Below are 23,683 nucleotides of genomic sequence, written 5' to 3'. Positions count from 1 at the left end.
ACAATAAAGCTGCAAACAACACTAAAAGTTACGGACATGCATAAGGTAATTAAGAAGCGTAAGCATGTGCCTCCTAAGATGGGCTTATGTATTTTGCTGAGCTGAAACCTTAGAACACAATTTTTGTTCTTTAAAAAAACCCACTGTATTTTTGGTTTACAGGATTGGTGACAGTGTAACTGGCATTAGTTAGTGGTTTTGGGCTATCAGATCCCATACTGAAGTCTTCAGTCTCTGCAATTTCTTTGTTGAGCTGAGGTGACCACACTTGGATAAAGAACTCCACATGGGACTCCACTGTTAAAAATCTCATTTCAGTTGTTTCAGTACTTCATTTTAATACACCCGGTTGCTCTTTAAAACTGTACTGGGAAGATGGCTACCTTTAACTCTCTCTGTGGTAATTCCAAGATCATCATCCTCAATGTACAGGGTAAACCAAAGTTCAGAGCCTATCGGTACAAACTTCTTAATATTTTATTCTTACCGATACACATTGGTTAAATTTCATTTTCCATGATGCTGCTTACAACCCCAATTAGTTTAAATCTATCTGGAAATTCTCATAAACATCCGTATTTTTTACTAACTGAATCAATTTAGTGTCATCAATGAACTACACCAATTTGCTGTTTTCAAAATCATGAATACATTTATTATATAACTCTGATCTTAATACCAGTTCAAGCCCACCACTGTCAACTTTTCTTCAAGCTGAGGAATGGCCATTCCCTGTAACTCTTCATCATAGAGTATACTGACAGAGCACTTTTATTTTTCCAGATGCTAGGTTTTCTCAAGGAATCTCTGTGTCGAGTCTGGCAGTTTACAGTCTGACACTGTATGCTGCATATAACAGAAATATTTGTGGATGAGAATCTGCTTTGTGATCTGAATTTTAACTCATTTCAGAAATAGGATACTTGTTTCGGTTAAACAACATTGTCTATTTCTAATTAAATTGTAATAAAAGATTTTATCTTTTTTTGGGTATAAGTAACCTCCTTTAATGTCTAAGCATTATAACTTTGAGCTCCTGAACTAACTAAGGACTTTTTCCCGATACCAAGTGTTGTGGTTTAACATGTATGCAAAGAAATGATTTAAAAACAACAGACTACTACATGAAACAAACATACAGTAGAATTTTACTAATCTGAATTACTAGGGCAGAGAAGGTCCAAGACATCTGTAGGATTTGTGGACTAGCAAGTACTGGGAGGAGGAACATGGCCATTAGCTTTCTTTAATAAGTGCCTTAGCCCTGTTTAAGGGCATTATTGAGTGCCAGGGAAGGGGCCAGGAGGTGATATGATACTTGTCCAGGTGGCTTGTGAGATTCATGATATCGCCTGCAGAAGAGCAATATGTCATTGACTTGTGCTTTGGTAATCTGCACACTCATTCTTTTCCGTGACGGTTTGCAGGTATTCACCCAACTGAGGCTTAGCAGCGTTCAGGTGCACAACTGAATGTAATATTGGGTATAAGAGTTGGGCTTAAAACACCCTTTCTGTCTTGTTTTCAACTATTTGGGAGTCACATTCACAGACTGCAAAGGGGAACAGCTCCTTCCTGCACCTCACTGGATTTAAAACTAAACCATTTATTTATACTAGCTGTAGCTGAGGCTTGCTGCAGGGAAGAGTTTTCCCTCTGGTTTGGTATATAAGGATGTGACAGGGAGCATGTGGGATACAACAAAGCAGTTCTGAGATAACCAAAAGTACTGCAGCATACAGGCCAGGAGAGGGAAATCAAGTAAGAATGACCCAGTTGGCAATCTAGTGAAACAACACTTGTCAAAGAGGTGATATCTGACTCTCTGTTCTGCATGTTTCAGAGTAGCAGCCGTGTTAGTCTGTATTCGCAAAAAGAAAAGGAGTACCGGTGGCACCTTAGAGACTAACAAATTTATTAGAGCATAAGCTTTCGTGAGCTACAGCTCACTTCATCGGATGCATTTGGTGGAAAAAACAGAGGAGAGATTTATATACACACACACAGAGAACATGAAACAATGGGTTTATCATACACACTGTAAGGAGAGTGATCACTTAAGATAAGCCATCACCAACAGCAGGGGGGGAAAGGAGGAAAACCTTTCATGGTAACAAGCAAGGTAGGCTAATTCCAGCAGTTAACAAGAATATCAGAGGAACAGTGGGGTGGGAGGGAGAAATACCATGGGGAAATAGAAAAGGAGTACTTGTGGCACCTTGCCACAAGTACTCCTTTTCTTTTTGCGAATACAGACTAACACAGCTGCTACTCTGAAACATGGGGAAATAGTTTTACTTTGTGTAATGACTCATCCATTCCCAGTCTCTATTCAAGCCTAAGTTAATTGTATCCAGTTTGCAAATTAATTCCAATTCAGCAGTCTCTCGTTGGAGTCTGTTTTTGAAGCTTTTTTGTTGAAGTATAGCCACTCTAAGATCTGTGATCGAGTGACCAGAGAGATTGAAGTGTTCTCCAACTGGTTTTTGAATGTTATAATTCTTGACGTCTGATTTATGTCCATTCATTCTTTACGTAGAGACTGTCCAGTTTGGCCAATGTACATGGCAGAGGGGTATTGCTGGCACATGATGGCATATATCACATTGGTAGATGCGCAGGTGAATGAGCCTCTGATAGTGTGGCTGATGTGATTAGGCCCTATGATGGTATCCCCTGAATAGATATGTGGACAGAGTTGGCAGCGGGCTTTGTCGCAAGGATAGGTTCCTGGGTTAGTGGTTCTGTTGTGTGGTGTGTGGTTGCTGGTGAGTATTTGCTTCAGATTGGGGGGCTGTCTGTAAGCAAGGACTGGTTTGTCTCCCAAGATCTGTGAGAGCGATGGCTCGTCCTTCAGGATAGGTTGTAGATCCTTGATGATGCGTTGGAGAGGTTTTAGTTGGGGGCTGAAGGTGATGGCTAGTGGCGTTCTGTTGTTTTCTTTGTTGGGCCTGTCCTGTAGTAGGTGACTTCTGGGTACTCTTCTGGCTCTGTCAAAAAAAGCTTCAAAAACAGACTCCAAGGAGAGACTGCTGAATTGGAATTAATTTGCAAACTAGATACAATTAACTTAGGCTTGAATAGAGACTGGGAATGGATGAGTCATTACACAAAGTAAAACTATTTCCCCATGGTATTTCTCCCTCCCACCCCACCCCCCACTGTTCCTCTGATATTCTTGTTAACTGCTGGAATTAGCCTACCTTGCTTGTCACCATGAAAGGTTTTCCTCCTTTCCCCCCCCTGCTGCTGGTGATGGCTTATCTTAAGTGATCACTCTCCTTACAGTGTGTATGATAAACCCATTGTTTCATGTTCTCTGTGTGTGTGTATATAAATTTCTCCTCTGTTTTTTCCACCAAATGCATCCGATGAAGTGAGCTGTAGCTCACGAAAGCTTATGCTCTAATAAATTTGTTAGTCTCTAAGGTGCCACCGGTACTCCTTTTCTTTCTGTTCTGCATGGTTAGACTTTCAAATGAAATGGTGGATTTTGATGACAATGAAATTGTTACTCTGAAACTTTAGTGTAGTGCATACGTCTTTCCAACATTATTTTTAAAGTATGTTATAAATTGAAAAGAACTTGTGCACCCATATATTTACAGTAGATTGGAAAACTGTAAAAACTTGCCTTTATGTTAATTCTTGATTTCTTATTAAATGAAAAGTTGATGTTGATACGAATGCATCTTAAATTGTCATTTCCTGGCTTTTTGAGGCCTAACCCAGTAACTTTATGTGTTTGTGTGCATGTGCGTATTTATTTAGTGTGTTTATGTTTTCGTGTCTAATATGGTTTGGTTTTGTGTTGTTGTCCTTGGTTTAGTATATTAAAATGCTACTGCCATCATCAGTCTGAGATAGTCTCAATCTCTCTGTTTGGACTCAGCATGATTGATTTGAAATTCAAGAGCAAATTCAAATTTAGTACTATTCTGTCCAGCTGGTTTTGAATTCTAGATGTGATCATACAGAACAGCCCTAGTAGGATCCTCAGCTAAAAGGTTATTTAGGATACCCATAAGGTAATCAAAGCCTTGTAAATTCATGGGCTGGAGAAGAACTCCTTGGATCTTCCTCATTATCTCCAGCACCTGTGAGTCAGGATCTTTACCAGCGTGTTCACTGTGTTACTCCCTCTGGACTGAGTCTGCAAAATGAAGGACATCCTCATTGATCCACAGTCTCAAACACAATTTGAGTCCAGGAGTCTGTCAGGTAGATCTGGTGGTCTCTAATGCAGACTTTGCTGGCTTTTCTACTCATGAGGCCCTTACAAGCCCAGATGGGATCACAGTCAAGGCACTCTTCTCTGTTCTCTACACCATACCTCTACAGTCCTAAGATCCCTGAAGTAGCAGTACAAACTAAAGAACCCCCTCAAGGATGTGTCTGCGAGATCCACTCATGACAAATATCACCTAGGGTGCCCTTCTCAACGGTTAGAGATGCCACATTTTGTCACACCTGTACTAATGCAGGTTCTATCAGTATTGTGTGGAAATGAGAAGCATCTGCTATGCCTTCACATGGCTTTCATTTTTTGACCTGGGGTCAAACAACTAGACAGCTGTGGTCTAAATCAGCAGTCTAGACAGGACCTGTAGTTCCTTTGTGCAGATGGAAACCTCCCAAAACCACCTCTTGAAGCAGTAGAAAGTCTCCCATCGAGGAAGACTATGTCAATACCAAGCTGAACTAAACTTATTTAGATTAGAAGCACTTCAGCACCAGGATTTTCTCTTGTTTTAACTCTGAATTTGTACAGTGCCCAGCACAATCCTGATTGCTGCTTTTGGGCATTACCATAATATAAATATTTAATAGCAGTAATGATTAGCGTAACCAGCTACTACTTTTGAGCACTTACTGTGCCTATGCTTTGGTCCTGTCCATCTTGATTAAATTTTCTGTGGAAAAAATCCTGTATTCTATCATTGCTGTAGTAACAAGATAGTAACAACTGAGTTTCCGCCAATAGCAATGTATTCTGAAAGGAGGGTAGCCTGGTCGCTGAAAGCTTTGTTAAACACCTATCTGTGACTGATCAGAATATTGCAACTGAAATTTTGACAAAAGAAGAAAAAACGAAAGAAGAACAATACCAGAACATTTTGGGGTGGGGAGAGGGATTCTCCCTCCTCCTCCACGCCCCCACCATCCTTTTCAACCAGCTATATACTGGAGTGTAAATGTTTGATGATGAAAAGGAGGAAAATCTACATTTCCCCGCAAATTTCTTCTTTTTAAAATATGTTTTATAAAATTGGGGCTGGGAGATACAGATTTTCCCCTATAGTATCAAGCATGAGTATGCGTGCTGAGTGTGTGTAATTGAAAAAATTAAGAGAAAACACAACAGAGAGAATCATTAATCCTACACAAAAATAATTTCACATCAGGAAATGTTTTTTAAAGTTGGCATTAAGTGATGAAGACAATTAATTTAGCCCTTGCTATTTTCCCTACACAGCACAGAACAAAATAGTTTTTCATTGTTACAAAAGAAAGGAAGATGGGGAGAAAGCCCAATATTATATTTTTAGCTGTCAAAGACAGGATTTAAATAGTACATCAACCATGGAGCCTGGCACTTGACCACAGTATAGTTATTTTTATTTCTGAAAAAAAGGTTTATTACAATATAATTTGTATTCCCAGGCTAGTGTTTTATGAATAGTTGCTTTGAACACTTGAGTCCCATAGAGCTTTTGGAGCTGGGGAAATCTAGCAAAGAGCATTGCAGATAATTTTAAAGAAACAACTAGAAACACTGGAAAAAGGAGTGTGAATTCTGAGTCATCAGCTGTCAGTATTCAAGTACATTTTTATAACATTGTGTTTATAATTGCTGCTTCCATTAATGTGATGTGTATTATTGCTTTGGTTATTGCTGATGTTCCAAAGTTAAATTATATTTTTTGTCTTATTAACATATTATCTTGTCTTTTTTTTTTTTCTGATGGGATGCTCTTCCAGGCATTAGAGAGGAGGATATTATGTACTTTTTCATTCTAAGGAGGACTGGCTCTAGGTTTTTTGCCACTCTAAGCAAAAAAATTTTTGGCTGCCCCCTTTTTATTTTGGCTTTTACACATGTTTGCACTTTGCAATATTTTTTGTTATGTTTTGTTTTGACTGTTTAAAATTAAAAAAAAAATGAAAACTGAGAATTTGCAGTTCGTGAAATAAAACAGTTTCCTACTAGGGTACTCATTTAATTTTAACAGAATCACAATTACAAACAATTTGGGTTCAACTGTACACTGTAATGAAAAACGTTAGTGTCTTCCGGTGCGCCCAGTTACTCATAAATTAAAAGAATTTATATGAACTGAATTTTTCTGGTTTTTATACTTTTTGCATAGTCTTTTAAATCTAATTTTTTTGCAATGGTACTTGCAACTGAAATTAATGCGAGTCCTAACAAATGATTTAGAGACATGGTGGACCTCAAAAAATATTTTAGTAATTTCAGTTTTGAGAAACTACACTCACCAGAAGCCACTGATACTGGTAATGCTAAAAGAACGTGTAATGCTATAGCAGTGTTTGGAGTGAGGTGCTCAGGGCTGTACATCCCGCCCATGGGCCCCCAGCCCAATCTCAGACCCAGCCCCACCCCCGCAGAGGGGACAGTAACCGACAGAGCAGCTAGGGGGGTGGGTTAGCTGTGGGGGGGGCAGACTAGGGGAGCCCGCCCAGCACCGAGCCACACGGGGCAGCGGGTCCCTTACCGGCTGCAGGTCCTACCCCAATCCCGGGCTCCCCTCCACTCAGCTACGGCTTCTCTGCCGCTTGTAACATGTGCGGCGGGGTGGGTGAGGGGGAGGAGCCACATCGCCCCCCTCCCCCTGGCGGCGGGGGGCCAGGGCAGGGACCGGTCCAGGGCCGGGACCCCCGTGCTGAGCCTGCCGCCCCACCCCACACAGAGGCTCATTGGTTGACTGATTGGAACCAGGGGAAAAAAAAGGAACGCCGCCCCTGGAAATGTGCCGCCCCAAGCACGTGCTTGCTTTGCTGGTGCCTAGAGCCGGTCTTGATTCTGAGCTTGCTTTTCCCCTCCATTTTGACCGCACCATCACCCTTCTGCTTGGTGCAGTAACCGCCATTAGACACTTTTCATATCTGTTAGTTATAGTGCATTTAGTGGGCTGAACAACTTGTTAGCTTCTGTTTTGTTCCCTATCTAATCCTAATAATACCTAATTATACCTCACAGTAATGAACTAGTAGGTGCCCATGGGTGAAATTCACCATTGTGCAGAGGGCCAGCACAAGCTCTAGATGCCACTTAAGTCCAAATTAAATCCTCAGAATAGATCTAAAGTGATGCATAAAGGTTTGAACTGGCCCGATGCACAGGAATGAACGTCACCCATGTGAACTCATTTTTTTGTTGTCACATATGAATGTTGTTGTTGTTCATGGCAAAATTTGCTCGCAGTTCTCAAAAGTGTATATTTCCTGTAGTAGATCAGTCCCAAAACCTTCTTTAAAACTTTCTATTGACTTTTAAGTGTTTTGAACTCACAAAGTCCAATAGCTATTGCTTATATGTGACCCTAATCTGTCAGGTCTGGAGCTGTAAAGAACACCCAGAGCCTTGTATAAATATGCTAAATACCTATATTGGATGGTGGGTGAACTTAACAAAAAATGAACAAGAAAACCTGATTGTGTTATTGGGTTTGAATCTGTAGAGCTGTTGATTTTTCTGTCTTTGAATTGTAAAATGGCTATTGTGATGTTTGCTGTATAAATGCACACATAATAATATAGTTCCTTGACTTTTTGTCAGCCTTGTGCCTTGAAAATAGAGAGTCCTTAGGTGGGTTTTCTTTAGAATTAGGTTTTAAATATGATTCTGAAACTGCTGCCGCTCTCATTTTGGAGGCTTTTCTGTTTTCTGAATGCAACTTAAGGTAGGGCAGCTACCATTTGGAGGGTGAGCACTGGATTTGGGGGCCCAGAGGAAACTTCTTCTTTGGGACTTGACTGTGCTATTATCTCTTCAGTTTCTCTGTCCCCAACTCCTTAATCTCTTCTCCCTCCTACCCCAACAAGAAAAGGAGTACCGGTGGCACCTTAGAGACTAACAAATTTATTAGAGCATAAGCTTTCGTGAGCTACAGCTCACTTCATCGGATGCATTTGGTGGAAAAAACAGAGGAGAGATTTATATACACACACACAGAGAACATGAAACAATGGGTTTATCATACACACTGTAAGGAGAGTGATCACTTAAGATAAGCCATCACCAGCAGCGGGGGGGGGGGGGGGGGGAAGGAGGAAAACCTTTCATGGTGACAAGCAAGGTAGGCTAATTCCAGCAGTTAACAAGAATATCAGAGGAACAGTGGGGGGTAGGGTGGGGGGTAGAAATACCATGGGGAAATAGTTTTACTTTGTGTAATGACTCATCCATTCCCAGTCTCTATTCAAGCCTAAGTTAATTGTGTCCCGTTTGCAAATTAATTCCAATTCAGCAGTCTCTCCTTGGAGTCTGTTTTTGAAGCTTTTTTGTTGAAGTATAGCCACTCTTAGGTCTGTGATCGAGTGACCAGAGAGATTGAAGTGTTCTCCAACTGGTTTTTGAATGTTATAATTCTTGACGTCTGATTTGTGTCCATTCATTCTTTTACGTAGAGACTGTCCAGTTTGGCCAATGTACATGGCAGAGGGGCATTGCTGGCACATGATGGCATATATCACATTGGTAGATGCGCAGGTGAACGAGCCTCTGATAGTGTGGCTGATGTGATTAGGCCCTATGATGGTATCCCCTGAATAGATATGTGGACAGAGTTGGCAACGGGCTTTGTTGCAAGGATAGGTTCCTGGGTTAGTGGTTCTGTTGTGTGGTGTGTGGTTGCTGGTGAGGATTTGCTTCAGGTTGGGGGGCTGTCTGTAAGCAACGACTGGCCTGTCTCCCAAGATCTGTGAGAGTGATGGCTCGTCCTTCAGGATAGGTTGTAGATCCTTGATGATGCGTTGGAGAGGTTTTAGTTGGGGGCTGAAGGTGATGGCTAGTGGCGTTCTGTTGTTTTCTTTGTTGGGCCTGTCCTGTAGTAGGTGACTTCTGGGTACTCTTCTGCCTCTGTCAATCTGTTTCTTCACTTCAGCAGGTGGGTATTGTAGTTGTAGGAATGCATGATAGAGATCTTGTAGGTGTTTGTCTCTGTCTGAGGGGTTGGAGCAAATGCGGTTATATCGTAGCGCTTGGCTGTAGACAATGGATCGAGTGGTATGATCTGGATGAAAGCTAGAGGCATGTAGGTAGGAATAGCGGTCAGTAGGTTTCCGATATAGGGTGGTGGTTATGTGACCATCGCTTATTAGCACCGTAGTGTCCAGGAAGTGGATCTCTTGTGTGGACTGGTCCAGGCTGAGGTTGATGGTGGGATGGAAATTGTTGAAATCATGGTGGAATTCCTCAAGAGCTTCTTTTCCATGGGTCCAGATGATGAAGATGTCATCAATGTAGCGCAAGTAGAGTAGGGGCATTAGGGGACGAGAGCTGAGGAAGCGTTGTTCTAAGTCAGCCATAAAAATGTTGGCATACTGTGGGGCCATGCGGGTACCCATCGCAGTGCCGCTGATTTGAAGGTATACATTGTCACCAAATGTGAAATAGTTATGGGTCAGGACAAAGTCACAAAGTTCTGCCACCAGGTTAGCCGTGACAGTATCGGGGATACTGTTCCTGACGGCTCGTAATGAGCTCTCAAAACTGGATACTCTCATAAAGAACCAACCTTCCACACAAACTTCCTCGTGGCTGGACTTTACAAAAACTAGACAAGCCATTTACAAAACACACTTTGCTTCTCTACAAAAGAAAAAGGACACTAAGCTATCTAAACTACTATATGCCACAAGGGGCCACAACAATGGTTCCCGTAACCCACCCAGCAATATTGTTAATCTATCCAACTATACTCTTAGCCCAGCAGAAGAATCTGTCCTATCTCGGGGCCTCTCCTTTTGCCCCTCCACCCCCACGAACATGATACAGTTCTGTGGTGACCTAGAATCCTATTTTCGACGTCTCAGACTCAAGGAATATTTCTAACACACCTCTGACCAACATATTAACCCACAGAGACCTTCCTGCCAACACTACAAAAAGAAGGATTCTGGGTGGACTCCTCCTGAAGGTCGAAACAGCAGCCTGGATTTCTACATAGACTGCTTCCGCCGACATGCACGAGCTGAAATTGTGGAAAAGCAGCATCGCTTACCCCATAACCTCAGCCAGGCAGAACACAGTGCCATCTACAGCCTCAGAAACAACTCTGACATCATAATCAAAAAGGCTGACAAAGGAGGTGCTGTCGTCATCATGAATAGGTCGGAGTATGAACAAGAGGCTACTAGGCAGCTCTCCAACACCACTTTCTACAAGCCATTACCCTCTGATCCCACTGAGAGTTACCAAAGAAACTACAGCATTTGCTCAAGAAACTCCCTGAAAAAGCACAAGAACAAATCCGCACAGACACACCCCTGGAGCCCCGACCTGGGGTATTCTATCTGCTACCCAAGATTCATAAACCTGGAAATCCTGGACGCCCCATCATCTCAGGCATTGGCACCCTGACAGCAGGATTGTCTGGCTATGTAGACTCCCTCCTCAGGCCCTTCGTTACCAGCACTCCCAGCTATCTTCGAGACACCACCGATTTCCTGAGGAAACTACAGTCCATTGGTGATCTTCCTAAAAACACCATCCTAGCCACTATGGATGTAGAAGCCCTCTACACCAACATTCCACACAAAGATGGACTACGAGCCGTCAGGAACAGTATCCCCGATACTGTCACGGCTAACCTGGTGGCAGAACTTTGTGACTTTGTCCTGACCCATAACTATTTCACATTTGGTGACAATGTATACCTTCAAATCAGCGGCACTGCGATGGGTACCCGCATGGCCCCACAGTATGCCAACATTTTTATGGCTGACTTAGAACAACGCTTCCTCAGCTCTCGTCCCCTAATGCCCCTACTCTACTTGCGCTACATTGATGACATCTTCATCATCTGGACCCATGGAAAAGAAGCTCTTGAGGAATTCCACCATGATTTCAACAATTTCCATCCCACCATCAACCTCAGCCTGGACCAGTCCACACAAGAGATCCACTTCCTGGACACTACGGTGCTAATAAGCGATGGTCACATAACCACCACCCTATATCGGAAACCTACTGACCGCTATTCCTACCTACATGCCTCTAGCTTTCATCCAGATCATACCACTCGATCCATTGTCTACAGCCAAGCGCTACGATATAACCGCATTTGCTCCAACCCCTCAGACAGAGACAAACACCTACAAGATCTCTATCATGCATTCCTACAACTACAATACCCACCTGCTGAAGTGAAGAAACAGATTAACAGAGGCAGAAGAGTACCCAGAAGTCACCTACTATAGGACAGGCCCAACAAAGAAAACAACAGAACGCCACTAGCCATCACCTTCAGCCCCCAACTAAAACCTCTCCAACGCATCATCAAGGATCTACAACCTATCCTGAAGGACGAGCCATCACTCTCACAGATCTTGGGAGACAGGCCAGTCGTTGCTTACAGACAGCCCCCCAACCTGAAGCAAATCCTCACCAGCAACCACACACCACACAACAGAACCACTAACCCAGGAACCTATCCTTGCAACAAAGCCCGTTGCCAACTCTGTCCACATATCCATTCAGGGGATACCATCATAGGGCCTAATCACATCAGCCACACTATCAGAGGCTCGTTCACCTGCGCATCTACCAATGTGATATATGCCATCATGTGCCAGCAATGCCCCTCTGCCATGTACATTGGCCAAACTGGACAGTCTCTACGTAAAAGAATGAATGGACACAAATCAGACGTCAAGAATTATAACATTCAAAAACCAGTTGGAGAACACTTCAATCTCTCTGGTCACTCGATCACAGACCTAAGAGTGGCTATACTTCAACAAAAAAGCTTCAAAAACAGACTCCAAGGAGAGACTGCTGAATTGGAATTAATTTGCAAACGGGACACAATTAACTTAGGCTTGAATAGAGACTGGGAATGGATGAGTCATTACACAAAGTAAAACTATTTCCCCATGGTATTTCTCCCCCCCACCCTACCCCCCACTGTTCCTCTGATATTCTTGTTAACTGCTGGAATTAGCCTACCTTGCTTGTCACCATGGAAGGTTTTCCTCCTTTCCCCCCCCCTGCTGTGGGTGATGGCTTATCTTAAGTGATCACTCTCCTTACAGTGTGTATGATAAACCCATTGTTTCATGTTCTCTGTGTGTGTGTATATAAATCTCTCCTCTGTTTTTTCCACCAAATGCATCCGATGAAGTGAACTTTAGCTCACGAAAGCTTATGCTCTAAAAATTTGTTAGTCTCTAAGGTGCCACCGGTACTCCTTTTCTTTTTGCGAATACAGACTAACACGGCTGCTACTCTGAAACCTACCCCAACAGTTTTCTGTTGAATGCTAGCTGCAGCTAGCAGAGCACCAGTCAATGCTCTAATAGCAGCATTGGCCTTTTTTGGCCTGTGTGTTTTTTGTGGGTCATAAAAGTCATTGTGAAAGAAGCCTGAATGTGTGGCATGTTGAAGAATAGATCAGCATGAAGAGGTGGAGAGGGAAAGAGATTGAATAAACAAAACAATACTCATTATCCCAACTGACTTGAGGGGAAGAAGGAAGCCACTTTGCATATCTATATAGTGAATCATTGTTCTGATAGTCTCTGCAAGGTACTTGGATACCACATTGATGACCTGTATAAATGCTTAGATCAAATGTCAATATTGCCAATAGCCCTTAGCAAGAATAACTGTATAGCAGAGCTGGGAAGATAGTAGAAGTTCTTCAGTTCATTTTTGAGATCACCACTGCAACAGAAACACAGAGCAGTTTAAGGAAATATTTAGGGCTTTCTTTTCTCTTTAAAGATGATTCTAGAAAGATGCATCTCACTGAAATCTATTTCAGTTTTGTGTGTTTTAATCAGATCTGAGTAAGTAACACTTACATGTCCATGTTGTTTTCCTTACTGATAATATACTACACTCTAATTTTACTTGAAATTAATAAATATTTTATTTCCATAACGCCTCTCATTTCAGAGATTCTGAACATGTTACACAAACTCCACTTATACACTCATACAGGGAAGACTGGGTGGGTGCAAAAGAAAAGTAGAGATTAGATTTAAGTAATGCTTCATCTGCTGAATGTCAAATAATTTTAAATATACAATTTCTATAAACTGTTCATATTTATAGAGGCAGGATTTGAACCTCTGGCTTCAGTTGATGATTTAACTTCAAAATTTCCAACATTTCACTTTACCATTTTCTGTGTGGACTTTAAAAATCACGCTTACCACAGATTTATTTGGCAGAACTGAGAAAATGACACTCTGCATTCCTGCTGTACTGGTCAGAAAATATTTAAAGAGAACTCCTAAAGAAGAGAGGTGACTTTCAGAACCTGCTTTGGAACAACAGGATTGAAGTTCAACTTCATATTAGCTTAGGTGGCTCGGTGAATCTTACGACAGCACTACAGTGCACTGAGTCTTATGGGCACAGTAACAAAGAAAACTGCAAATTGTTCCTTTTCCTGTTGTAAAAGGACCTGGCTAATGTTACATGCATGCAAGGGGAATTTTGTTTCATTTCTCCCCAGTATGTTAGTTATAGAATGAATTTATCTATCAGAAATATGTTTGAGATAACTTATTTTATTACTGTAATGCAATACTTGACACACACCAGTTTGAAATATTGGCATACTTTGTCCTCTGCCTCTGAAATCAGCAACAACTGAACATGGAAAGCTGTATTAATATGCACATTATTGTGAAATGATTGGTTGGCTTTCCCTTTGGGGTAGTGGCTGGAACTAATCTGATCATGTGTAAGGGCATAATAATAAGGAAAAACCTTATCAATGCATTGGCTACTGGAAGTCTATTGTTTCCGTTATCTGACTCATGTTCAATCATTTATTGTGGATTTCATTCCTTTACTGAAAGCCATAATACTGAATGTCAAAAACAATTTCATTCGGATTCACATTCTTCTCTGGAGTCCTGTGCATACGGCCCCAGTGGACCAATTTTTGCACGGTAAAGCTAAATGGGGATGGGAGTGGAGTCTTAAATCTATAAGCATGATGGATCCAGCAGCTGGTTTTCATATAACACTTTATACTGTTTATGAGCTGTTTATGACATGGATTGTGCCTCCCACACAGAGGGAATTCTAGGAAGGCATTTGAGGATTAGTGGCACTTGAGTGGACCTAGATTATGTCCATACAACAGAATGGTCATGTTGGCAGCTGACAAGTTGTGCTAACTGGCGCTCTAGCTTGACAGGCCAAGTAGCTCAAGTTAAAAGCATGACCAAGTCAAGGGTGTTCGAGTGTGGACAGGAGTCGAATTAGGGATAATATTTAAGTTATTACTTGAATTAACTGCATGGCACACAAGCTCATAGCTGTTAAAGTGAAGGTTCAAGAAGGGGGTAAACTCTGAACAGGTTGTAAAAGCTGCCTACTAAAATGTGTGGTTTTAATTCCTGAAAATTGGTCATTAGTGTTCTAAAATAATTATTTTTCAATTCATTATTTTTAACTGCTGAAAAAATATCATAGACCTACCAAAACAAAGACCTGTCCTCCCAGAGATGAGAGTCAAGATGACACATATAGCAGAAGTTATAAACAGATGACTAAGGATAAAGGAAGAGAATGGGCAAAAGTGACAGTAATACCCAATAAGGCATCTTGATGGTTCTGTGAAAAAGAAACTTTTGTTTGCTTTCCTTCCTCTCAGTGAAAATCCATCATCTGAAATATATAAAATTTGGGGAAGAAAATTCTAAAGTATATAATACAGGGCATAATCCAAGAATAGACTAGATTGCTTAGATCTTTGCATCATTTTTGCTGATTCTAGGGGAAGGCAGAAATTGGGTGCACTTAGATCACTAGCAGGGATATGGAAGACAATATAAAAAATGAAACACATCCACATAAACCCAAATGAGATAATTTGTAGGAGTGTGGTTTCTTAGCCAAAAAACCCCCAGAAACTGCCATTCATCAGTCTATGTTGTTGTAATAAATGCCTTGGAAATGGGACACAGGTGATGTACAGTATTGGGTATGTTTATGTATTTCCCTATCAAATTGTTACTCCTGGTGGGATTCTGCAGGACTGCATGCCGGCAGAAAACGCCACCTGTCCCGCAGATTTCCTGTGTTTTCCCTGCAGAAAACAGCAGGGAAGTAAAGGGAAGCCATGCGCGGGGGGCAACCATGGTGCAGTTTTTTGGGAGGGGTATTCCCTCCTCCAAACAGAGGTGAGTCATGGAGGGGGCACATGGAGTTACATGTCACTGTCCTCCCACCCATTCTGCAAGCGCAGAGCTACCCAACTGAAGGAGGCTGTGTCTCTGCTTTGCTGACTCTGCAGCTGGATGCCGCCTCATGGGTCCTAGTCCAGTCATACTTCTCTTCTGTGTGCTGGGAATCTTCCTGTTTTCTATTCTGTGCAACAGTGAGTGCCCGCGGTGGGGCTGGGTAAGGGGTGGTGGTGTGGAAAATGAGGGATGGGAGAGTGAGGGAAAGAGGCAGTGGGGAAGGAATGGGGATGGAATAAGGCAGGGGGAGGGGAATGTGGGAGTGAGGGGAGGGGGAATGGAGAAGAGAAGGGGATAAAGGAATTGTGAGGGGAAGCAGGAGCCCGGCATGTGGCATCCCCTTGGCAGCAGCTGGTTAAGCAGGCCCATCGAACCCTCACCCTGTCAAGCCCTACCCCCTACCCCTGGACCCCTCCGAGCCCCCCACTCCCAGACCCCCACACCACTGATCCCCTACTGGGTGCACCTGGACCCCAATCCCATCAAGCCTCACTCCCCCAGCACCCAGACTCCCCCACTAAGCCCCCCACACCCAGACAAACTTCATTGCCAAGTCCTATCTCCCTACACTCAGCGCCCCCCCCCCCCCCTCCACTCCTGCAGAGATCCCCTGCAGAGTCTCATTGCCCTGAACCTGGAACACCCCAGAGAGCCTCTGAACATCCGATCACCCACATCCAGATTGCCCCACACAGAAACCTCACACTCCACACCTGTATCCCCCCAAACCAAGCCCCTCCATGCTTGGATCCTGCTGAGCCTGCCCACCCACACCTGGGTGCACCTGGTGCAGAGGGACAGGGCCCTGGGGTGTTTCTGGAGCAGACCCAGCCCTTGCACTCTGTCATAGAATATTAGGGTTGGAAGAGACCTCAGGGTCAGCGTCAGATGCAGCCTAACTGCTGAGTCTATGGTACCAGGGGAACTGGGGGCTTCGGGTTGATCTCCCACCTCAATGCAGCCAGTGGTCTGTGCTCCCCACTGCGATGTTGGAGTCACATTTATTTACTGACAAATACAATTTGAAGAATTTTAAAATGTGCACATCATTTTTAATTTTTTTGTTTAGAATTTTAAATTTTTTGGTGCAGAATTTCCCTAGGAGTACTTAAAATATTCCTTTGATCCCAGGATTTTTAATCCGAATCAAGTCACAAGGAAGGTACTTTCAGTAATACCACAAATTGCTAAATAATGATACTTAGTGAAATGAAGATTTATATATTGTAGTTTTCACTATATTTATACCGTATGCTGTCATTTTGTTTCATCGTTTACTTCCAAAGTGGCCCTGTCACAATACAGCAGGGAAATATTTTATCTTTTTGGAACTCATGCTTTTCTTGTATTGACTCTGATATATACCAATGAGTGACGGTAGAGATGTTGGAGGGGGAGAGTGGGGATATCAAGTTGGTTTCCTGATAAATCAAGCACCAGAAAAGTTCAGAAACAAATTTTTGGTCTGTCCTGAGCATTCCCTGATCAACACAGTAAACAGCCATTATTTAATCAGTTTTAGAATCCAATCTCTGCAACTATTTTTAGTACTTACTGGCACTAGATGTTTCTTCTGGGCAACTGTACCAGATTTATAACTCTGAAAGTGCAGTGTTATTTATCTTCCAATAGGCAGTGAAGTGGCATCTTGTACATACATATGTCAAGCACCTTTCAAATTTTAGTAAGGTGGCTCAGCTATGTCTTTCCCAGAATAATACAAAAAAGGATAACTTTTTTTTTTTTTTTTTGGAAAAGCATATCTTTTTCTTTTCTCTCAAAACTAGAATGATCCCCTGGGGAGTTCAATGTTCAACACAAACTTTCTCTTTGAGTTTACAAATCCCCACAAAGAACAAAGATTTTGGAAGGTCTTACCATCATATGTATTTCAGCAGTTTTTACCCCGAGGCATACAACCTCCCCCCCCGCCCAAGTTTATTTGTGAATGTGTGTGTAGGGGTGAGGGAGAGAAATATCACTAACAGATGAAGGGGGAAAGCTCTATTGCATGAGATTATTGGACATTCCATAAGTGTGCATAATTTCAAACATGAATTGGAAGTTTCCTGAATCTGAGATCAAAGTATTCTTCTTTTAAATGTCATAATTCATAAAGCAATGAAAACTTTGACATTAAGGCATAGTATGGGTACATGAAAGAATGCCCTTTTATGATGTAAGTCAAGAGAACACATTATTTTGTTTTTTATTTTTTACTGTGCTTATTTAGGCACCTATATCTCTAGTTAAGCGTCTGTGTTTATGTTACCCATGTAACCCACACAAAGATTTTGTCAACATTTTCCCCTAAAAGTAAACAATATCACCAAGATGCAAAAATTTCACCCACTTTGGCTTACAAGGGCCTTACATCAAAAAAGATATGATGCAAAATAACTTTAGTGTATGAATACAAAATCAGAGGGTTCAAATTTCTTTTTTTTCCCACCTATATAACTCAGTAAAATTTCTGTCTCTTAAAAGAACATTTGGGAGGCATGTGCATATTTCCTTCAGGTATTTGTTTAGGGTGGGAGGGGGAGGGAATGAAATTAAACTTAATGGGCATGAATTTCTGTGTATTTGCACTACTTTTTAACAGTGTCAAGGGCTTTTTGTTTCTGTTTTCCATGCTTTATGAGCCAAAGCTACATGTATGCAGTGGTGTTGTTGATCACAGGATATTAGAGAGACAAGGTGGGTAAGGTAATATCTTTTATTGGACTAACTTCTGTTGGTGAGAGAGACAAACTTTTGAGCTACACAGAGCTCAAAAAGCTGAGGAAAAGTCTATATAGCTTATAAACTTGTCTCTCTCGCCAACAGATGTTGGTCTAATAAATATTACCTCATCTACCTTTTCTCTCTAAAGCCATATGTCCATCACCCTCAGTTCCCATTGAAATGGATGGAAGTGGTAAGTATGCTGAGCAGCATCTTTTTTATGGTAAGGAACACAGTTGCCTGTGTTTTCCTGTGCACAAGTGGATGTCATTCTGAATCTTCCTCTTCTTGACAGTCTACCTGGTTACAGAGCAGGGAAGGAATAGGGTGTATTGCAGGTCCACATTGCTCAAACTCCTGGTCATCCGATAACTCTAAAAATGTATTTAGAATCTCAAGGTGCCTTGTTCAGGTGGCCACAGCAGAATGGGCTCTTTATTTAGCTTTTGTTGAGAGAGTACCCAGAAAAGCTTTCTGCCTGACACTTCCTGAATCACAATTATGTGTTGGTAAGTGATATCCATGAAATGTGTAATCATATATTTACAGATGATTGGTTCTTTGGTCCCTGTTAACCTTAACTGGCAAATGCATCAATCTATAATGGTGTAACATATAGAATATGCTATCATAAAAATTCTATTTTATAATAAAATAAAGAACAATGTGATACCTACTGTAAACCCCAAGTCCTTTCTTCCCTGTATAAATTCTAGTGCCATTACAAGGAAGGGGGAAATTGCTGGGACAGGAAATGTTTCTGGAACCCTCCTTCAGGCTATGAAAAAATGGAAGCATTTAGAATAACACTGTCATATTCAATACCTTAAACTGTCCATCATGTACTTAATCAATCTCCTGTTCAGTAGAGTGTGTGTGTATGTCTTTCTACATATATAATGGGATGTGATGTGGAGAATAATCCATTTTTCTAGTTCTCCTATCTACATTTGTTACCTGTCCCTGTTTTGGGGAAACTCTCCCTAAAAGAAGAATGATTTTGAGTTTAAGGGTTTGGAGTGGTACTCAAGAGAATGGGTTCAGTTTCTGGATGTGCCATGGACTCTTTGCATGATGTTGGACAAGTGATGTACTCTCTCTCTGCCTCAGGGCCCCATCTGTAAAATGGGAGTAGTAATACTTCCTTACCTCAAAGTATTGTGAGGATACATTAATTAATGCTTGTGAGACACTTGGCTGCATTAGTGATGTACCCAGATAGGAATCCATTTGAGCTAAATTTGTAGAACCACTCAAGTGACCTTCAAATTATTTCATGCTGTCATGAGATTACATCCTGATGAGATGAAGTATGTGCTGATACCACAGTACAAGCATCATAATAGTGTGATGCGGAGAATTTGTGTTGGAGGGGAAACTGTTAAAGGTGGCAGCCCTGGTTACTCAGGATAAGAGAGAGCCTGAAAAATACAAGAGCCACCTGTAAATCACAAGCAAAGCTTTCCTATCCATACACTCAAAGCCTAACTACTTACATTATATTGATAGCGAGCATAATACTAGGCGGGGGCTCAGCACAAAGTACGGATAAGGAATCATTATTCCAAAAGGGAGAGAAAGGTAAGAGATACAATGGGCAAGTCAGCAGAGAATCAGTAAGTGGTCCAAAGTATTGTAATCTGAACAAAAAGGAGGTTTAGGAGGAATACACAAGCACTGAAATGCTTGGGAAGCTAAATTTAATGTTATTGCTGAAAGACTGAGAGTAATGTCTCTTGTATTTTTCAGGCTGTCTTATCCGGGTAACCAGGGCTGCCACCTTTAATAGTTTCCCCTCCAACACAAATTCTCCGCATCACACTATTATGATGCTTGTACTGTGGTATCAGCACACTACTTCATCTGTGGGAATTTACACATTTCACATTCAAAGTGTCAAGCTTGAAAGAAATATGCACGCTTTTTAAAAATAAAATCTGAAAACCGATCTATCTCATTTTGCAGCTCCTGTATAATTTTGCATTGGAAATCTTATGTGCCTGTGTTACTGTAATCCTTTCTCTTTGGCTCATTCTCGACTGCACCTGCTGTGCTACAGTGTTCCATAGGAATTCTCTTGACAACAACAGAACATTGGGACCTACCTTGTATGTTCAGCAGAATTGCAAATGTTTCCTACTTGGCTATACGTGAAATCTTCCTCAGCCAGCAAACAGCTGAGCTATTTTGGGGGGAGGGGGTGGTTCTTAGAGCACTTTAGGATCCTTTGGATGCAATGTGCTTATATACTGAAGATTTTCTTATTAAAGTATTATTTTTGCAAATGACTTATCTGTTTAGAATAATTTTGTACCAAGGAGTCAGGAAACCATTATAGCTGATTCACAGTCTGATGCCAGGATTATCTAACCACAAGTGTTTTGTATGGTAGGTTCCTACATTTTAGGATGGTTAAACTGTATGGGCCCACTTGCTCATTGTATATTTTATTATCACTTTGAATATTTCTTATATACATTCTGTATAGATTTTGTCATTTGTACAATCTGCTAAAAAGATTTAGGTCCTCACCCTGTTAAAATATGCTTAATTTTATGCACTGTGAATAAATTGCCTTAAGATAAACATGCCTGCAGAAACAAGACCTTTAATATTAAGAATGAGTTTTCTTGCCAATCAGGGCCTGTTTCTGTAAGGTGCTGAGCATTCTGCTTTAGTGAAATATAAGCACACTATGCACCTTACAGGATCTACCCCTTATTTGAGTATTACTGAACAAATACTCTCTGACGGTCTCAAAAATAATCACAAACCCTGATTCCCTTTTAAAATCCAAAGTGCTATTCATCACAGAGTATTGTACATTTTTAATGTGATTTTTTTTTACCATAGTTGGGAGGTTTGGGCTCTATTTATTTAAGAAGCCATTGTGGTCTATCAGTTTATCAGCATCCAATAGAGCTGTTACTGTCTATCTGTTTATTGGTTCACAAACTTAATTTCCTGAGTAGTCTTGGCCACGGCAGGCCATGTTAATGGTGCCTGCATTGACCCATGGCTTTGCTTTTCCCGTTCATCCAGTTAGTGATCTGCCATCTAAGAGCCCAATCATGCAAATATTTCCTGCTAGGCTTAGCTCTTACTCCAGAATCTGAATCCCACTGAGTTCAATGAGACAGCTTGTGATACTGCAGAATCGCATATGTCAGAAACAAGTTTGTACAGGACTGGACCTTAGGAGCCTCCTCTTAAGTCCTAGCACACTAGCCTGTTGTAGCACCTAAAGAACTGTTCCAGTTCACTGTGTTGAGTGTCCGTGTTTGAATAGTTGTGTATTTACAGGTCTACTTCAATGTTACACATTTTAAAAACTTTCTAATTTTGTATTTACATGACAGCCCAAAACAGCACCGAAAAGGACATTTGGATCCATTACGAATGATCAGGTAAATATAGCAGAGTTCTTTCAACAAAAATACTGATTACAGGAACCTCTCAATGTACTGCATGAATCCAGTAGAAGTGAATGGTCTTATAATGTGAGGAAGCAGAGTTTAAGCTGAAAATCTGGGCTGATACTGTTGCTTAAGTGCATATCACTGTGCTTCTCTTTTGAGAGAGAGAGAGAGAGAGAGAGAGAGAGAGAGAGAGAGAGAGTCTCATGGTCTGAGCCAGGAGCTCCTTAATGCTAATCCTGGTTCTGGAAAGAGAAGCCTCTTTTGCCTTGAATAGATGGGAGTTACAGTGCTTAGCATGTCTTAAAATGAGATATTTTAACTCTTCCTTTGTTACCCACATCAAAAAATTGGGATAATACTTCCCAGTTTTAAGAGTATTGTTTGTAAAGCACTTTGAAGGTGAACTTTATATGGGCTAACTTTCTATTATATTTATAGTATGAGCTAAATTCTGATACCTTTGCTGCTGTAGAGCAGCACCCAACACGAGGAATAATCCCTGTGATGCAGTGGGACATCTTGGTGAATAAGGGTGTCAGAATCTAGCCCTATGGGTGAAATCTTGACCTCTTGAAGTCAGTGCCAATGTCCCATTAGCTTCAGTGGAGTCAGAATTTCATCTTCTGTGTTTGTTTGGTGAGAGTTAAAGCTGATAGCTCAGCCTAGATTATCATTCTTAACTCTAAATTTCTTTACTCATGGAGGAGTCAGTTAGAGCCTTATAATCCCTTTTGTTGTTGAATGTTTCATCATTTTTCAAAGATTGTTTAAAGTGGGAGAGCTTTCCATCCTCCCTATAGCTGTGTTAAAGTGTCTATTTAATGTCACAGTCCCTATTCTTATTCATTTCAACAATATGAACCACAGGTATGCTTGAATTGGTTTGTTAAAAAAAATCTGCATTAATTGTCATTTTGACTGGCTTTACTGACACTTGTGTATTTTGCACAATTTAAAATATGCCTTTGACCCTAGGCATCCTAAGCTTGGCTTTGTGTGTGTTTATACTTTTTGTGTGAATATTAAAGTTATCATTGTAATTACAAAAGACATCTACTACAGCTATGCATGAGTTGTGTCAGCATAGTGACCCTTAAGATATTTACAATTGTATAAGAAAACACTATTCTCCCTATAGAAAAGTCCTATACCATTTAAGAGGAATGAAACTACTATGGTTTTATAGATATTACTTTTAAAAACCAATGAAATGTATAGACTGATATCCTTCCTGTTGCTTTTTTTAAAAAAAAAAACCTAAAGAATTCTATAGCAGGCATATAATTCTCTAAAATATTCTATAGGATGTTAGCAAAGAATTCTGCCAGAAGGGTGTATTAGGTATATGTGGTTAGACCACATCCTAACTACTCACTGCTGTCACTTTGGCAATAAAAGGGATGGAAGGAAAAGATGAGTGTAAGGGTATGTCTACACTACGGAATTATTCCTATTTTACAGAAGTTAATTTTGGGGAACAGATTGTGTGCATACATCTGCACTAAGCACATCAATTTGGTGGTGTGCATCTACAGTACCGTGGCAAGCGCTGACATTCCGAGCAGTGCATTGTAGGTAGCTATCCCACAGTTCCCGCAGTCCCCGCTGCCCATTGGAATTCTGGGCTGAGCTCCCAATGCCTGATGGGGCCAAAAATTTGTCACGGGTAATTGTGGGTAAATGTTGTCAGTCAACCCTCCCTCTGTGAAAGCAACATTTCACGCCCTTTTCCCTGGATTGCCCGAGTAGACGTCATAGCCCAGCAAGCATGGAGCCTGTTCAGCTCACCGCAGCAATTATGACCATTGTAAACACCTCACACATTATGGTGCAGTTGATGCAGAACCAGAACCTGAAAAACCAGGCGAGGAGGCGACGGCAGCATGGTGACGAGAGTGATGAGGACATGGACACAGATTTCTCGAAAACCATGGTCCCCGGCAATTTGGAGACCATGGTGTTAATGGGGCAGGCTCATGCTGTAGAATGCCGATTGTGGGCCCAGGAAACAAGCACAGACTGGTGGGACCGCATAGTATTGCAGGTTTCAGAGTAGCAGCCGTGTTAGTCTGTATTCGCAAAAA

General features: G+C 41.4%; 1 protein-coding gene across 4 annotated transcripts in view; it reads left to right on the top strand.

The window, feature by feature from the left end:
- PCDH11X (protocadherin 11 X-linked) overlaps nt 1-23,683 on the top strand; it is a 983,439-nt gene that overhangs the window by 134,246 nt on the left and 825,510 nt on the right. For 2 of the 4 annotated variants that reach the window (XM_038417020.2, XM_043491962.1), the window contains exon 3: nt 21,540-21,587. The exons of the other annotated variants lie outside the window; for them this stretch is intronic. In XM_038417020.2, coding sequence (XP_038272948.1) covers nt 21,540-21,587 — 48 coding nt within the window. The remainder of the gene's footprint in view (nt 1-21,539; nt 21,588-23,683) is intronic. 4 annotated transcript variants of the gene reach the window in all.

The sequence above is a fragment of the Dermochelys coriacea genome, chromosome 9 (genome assembly GCF_009764565.3).
Source record: "Dermochelys coriacea isolate rDerCor1 chromosome 9, rDerCor1.pri.v4, whole genome shotgun sequence".
Lineage (NCBI taxonomy): Eukaryota > Metazoa > Chordata > Testudines > Dermochelyidae > Dermochelys > Dermochelys coriacea.
This window is presented reverse-complemented; position numbering and strand designations above follow the sequence as displayed.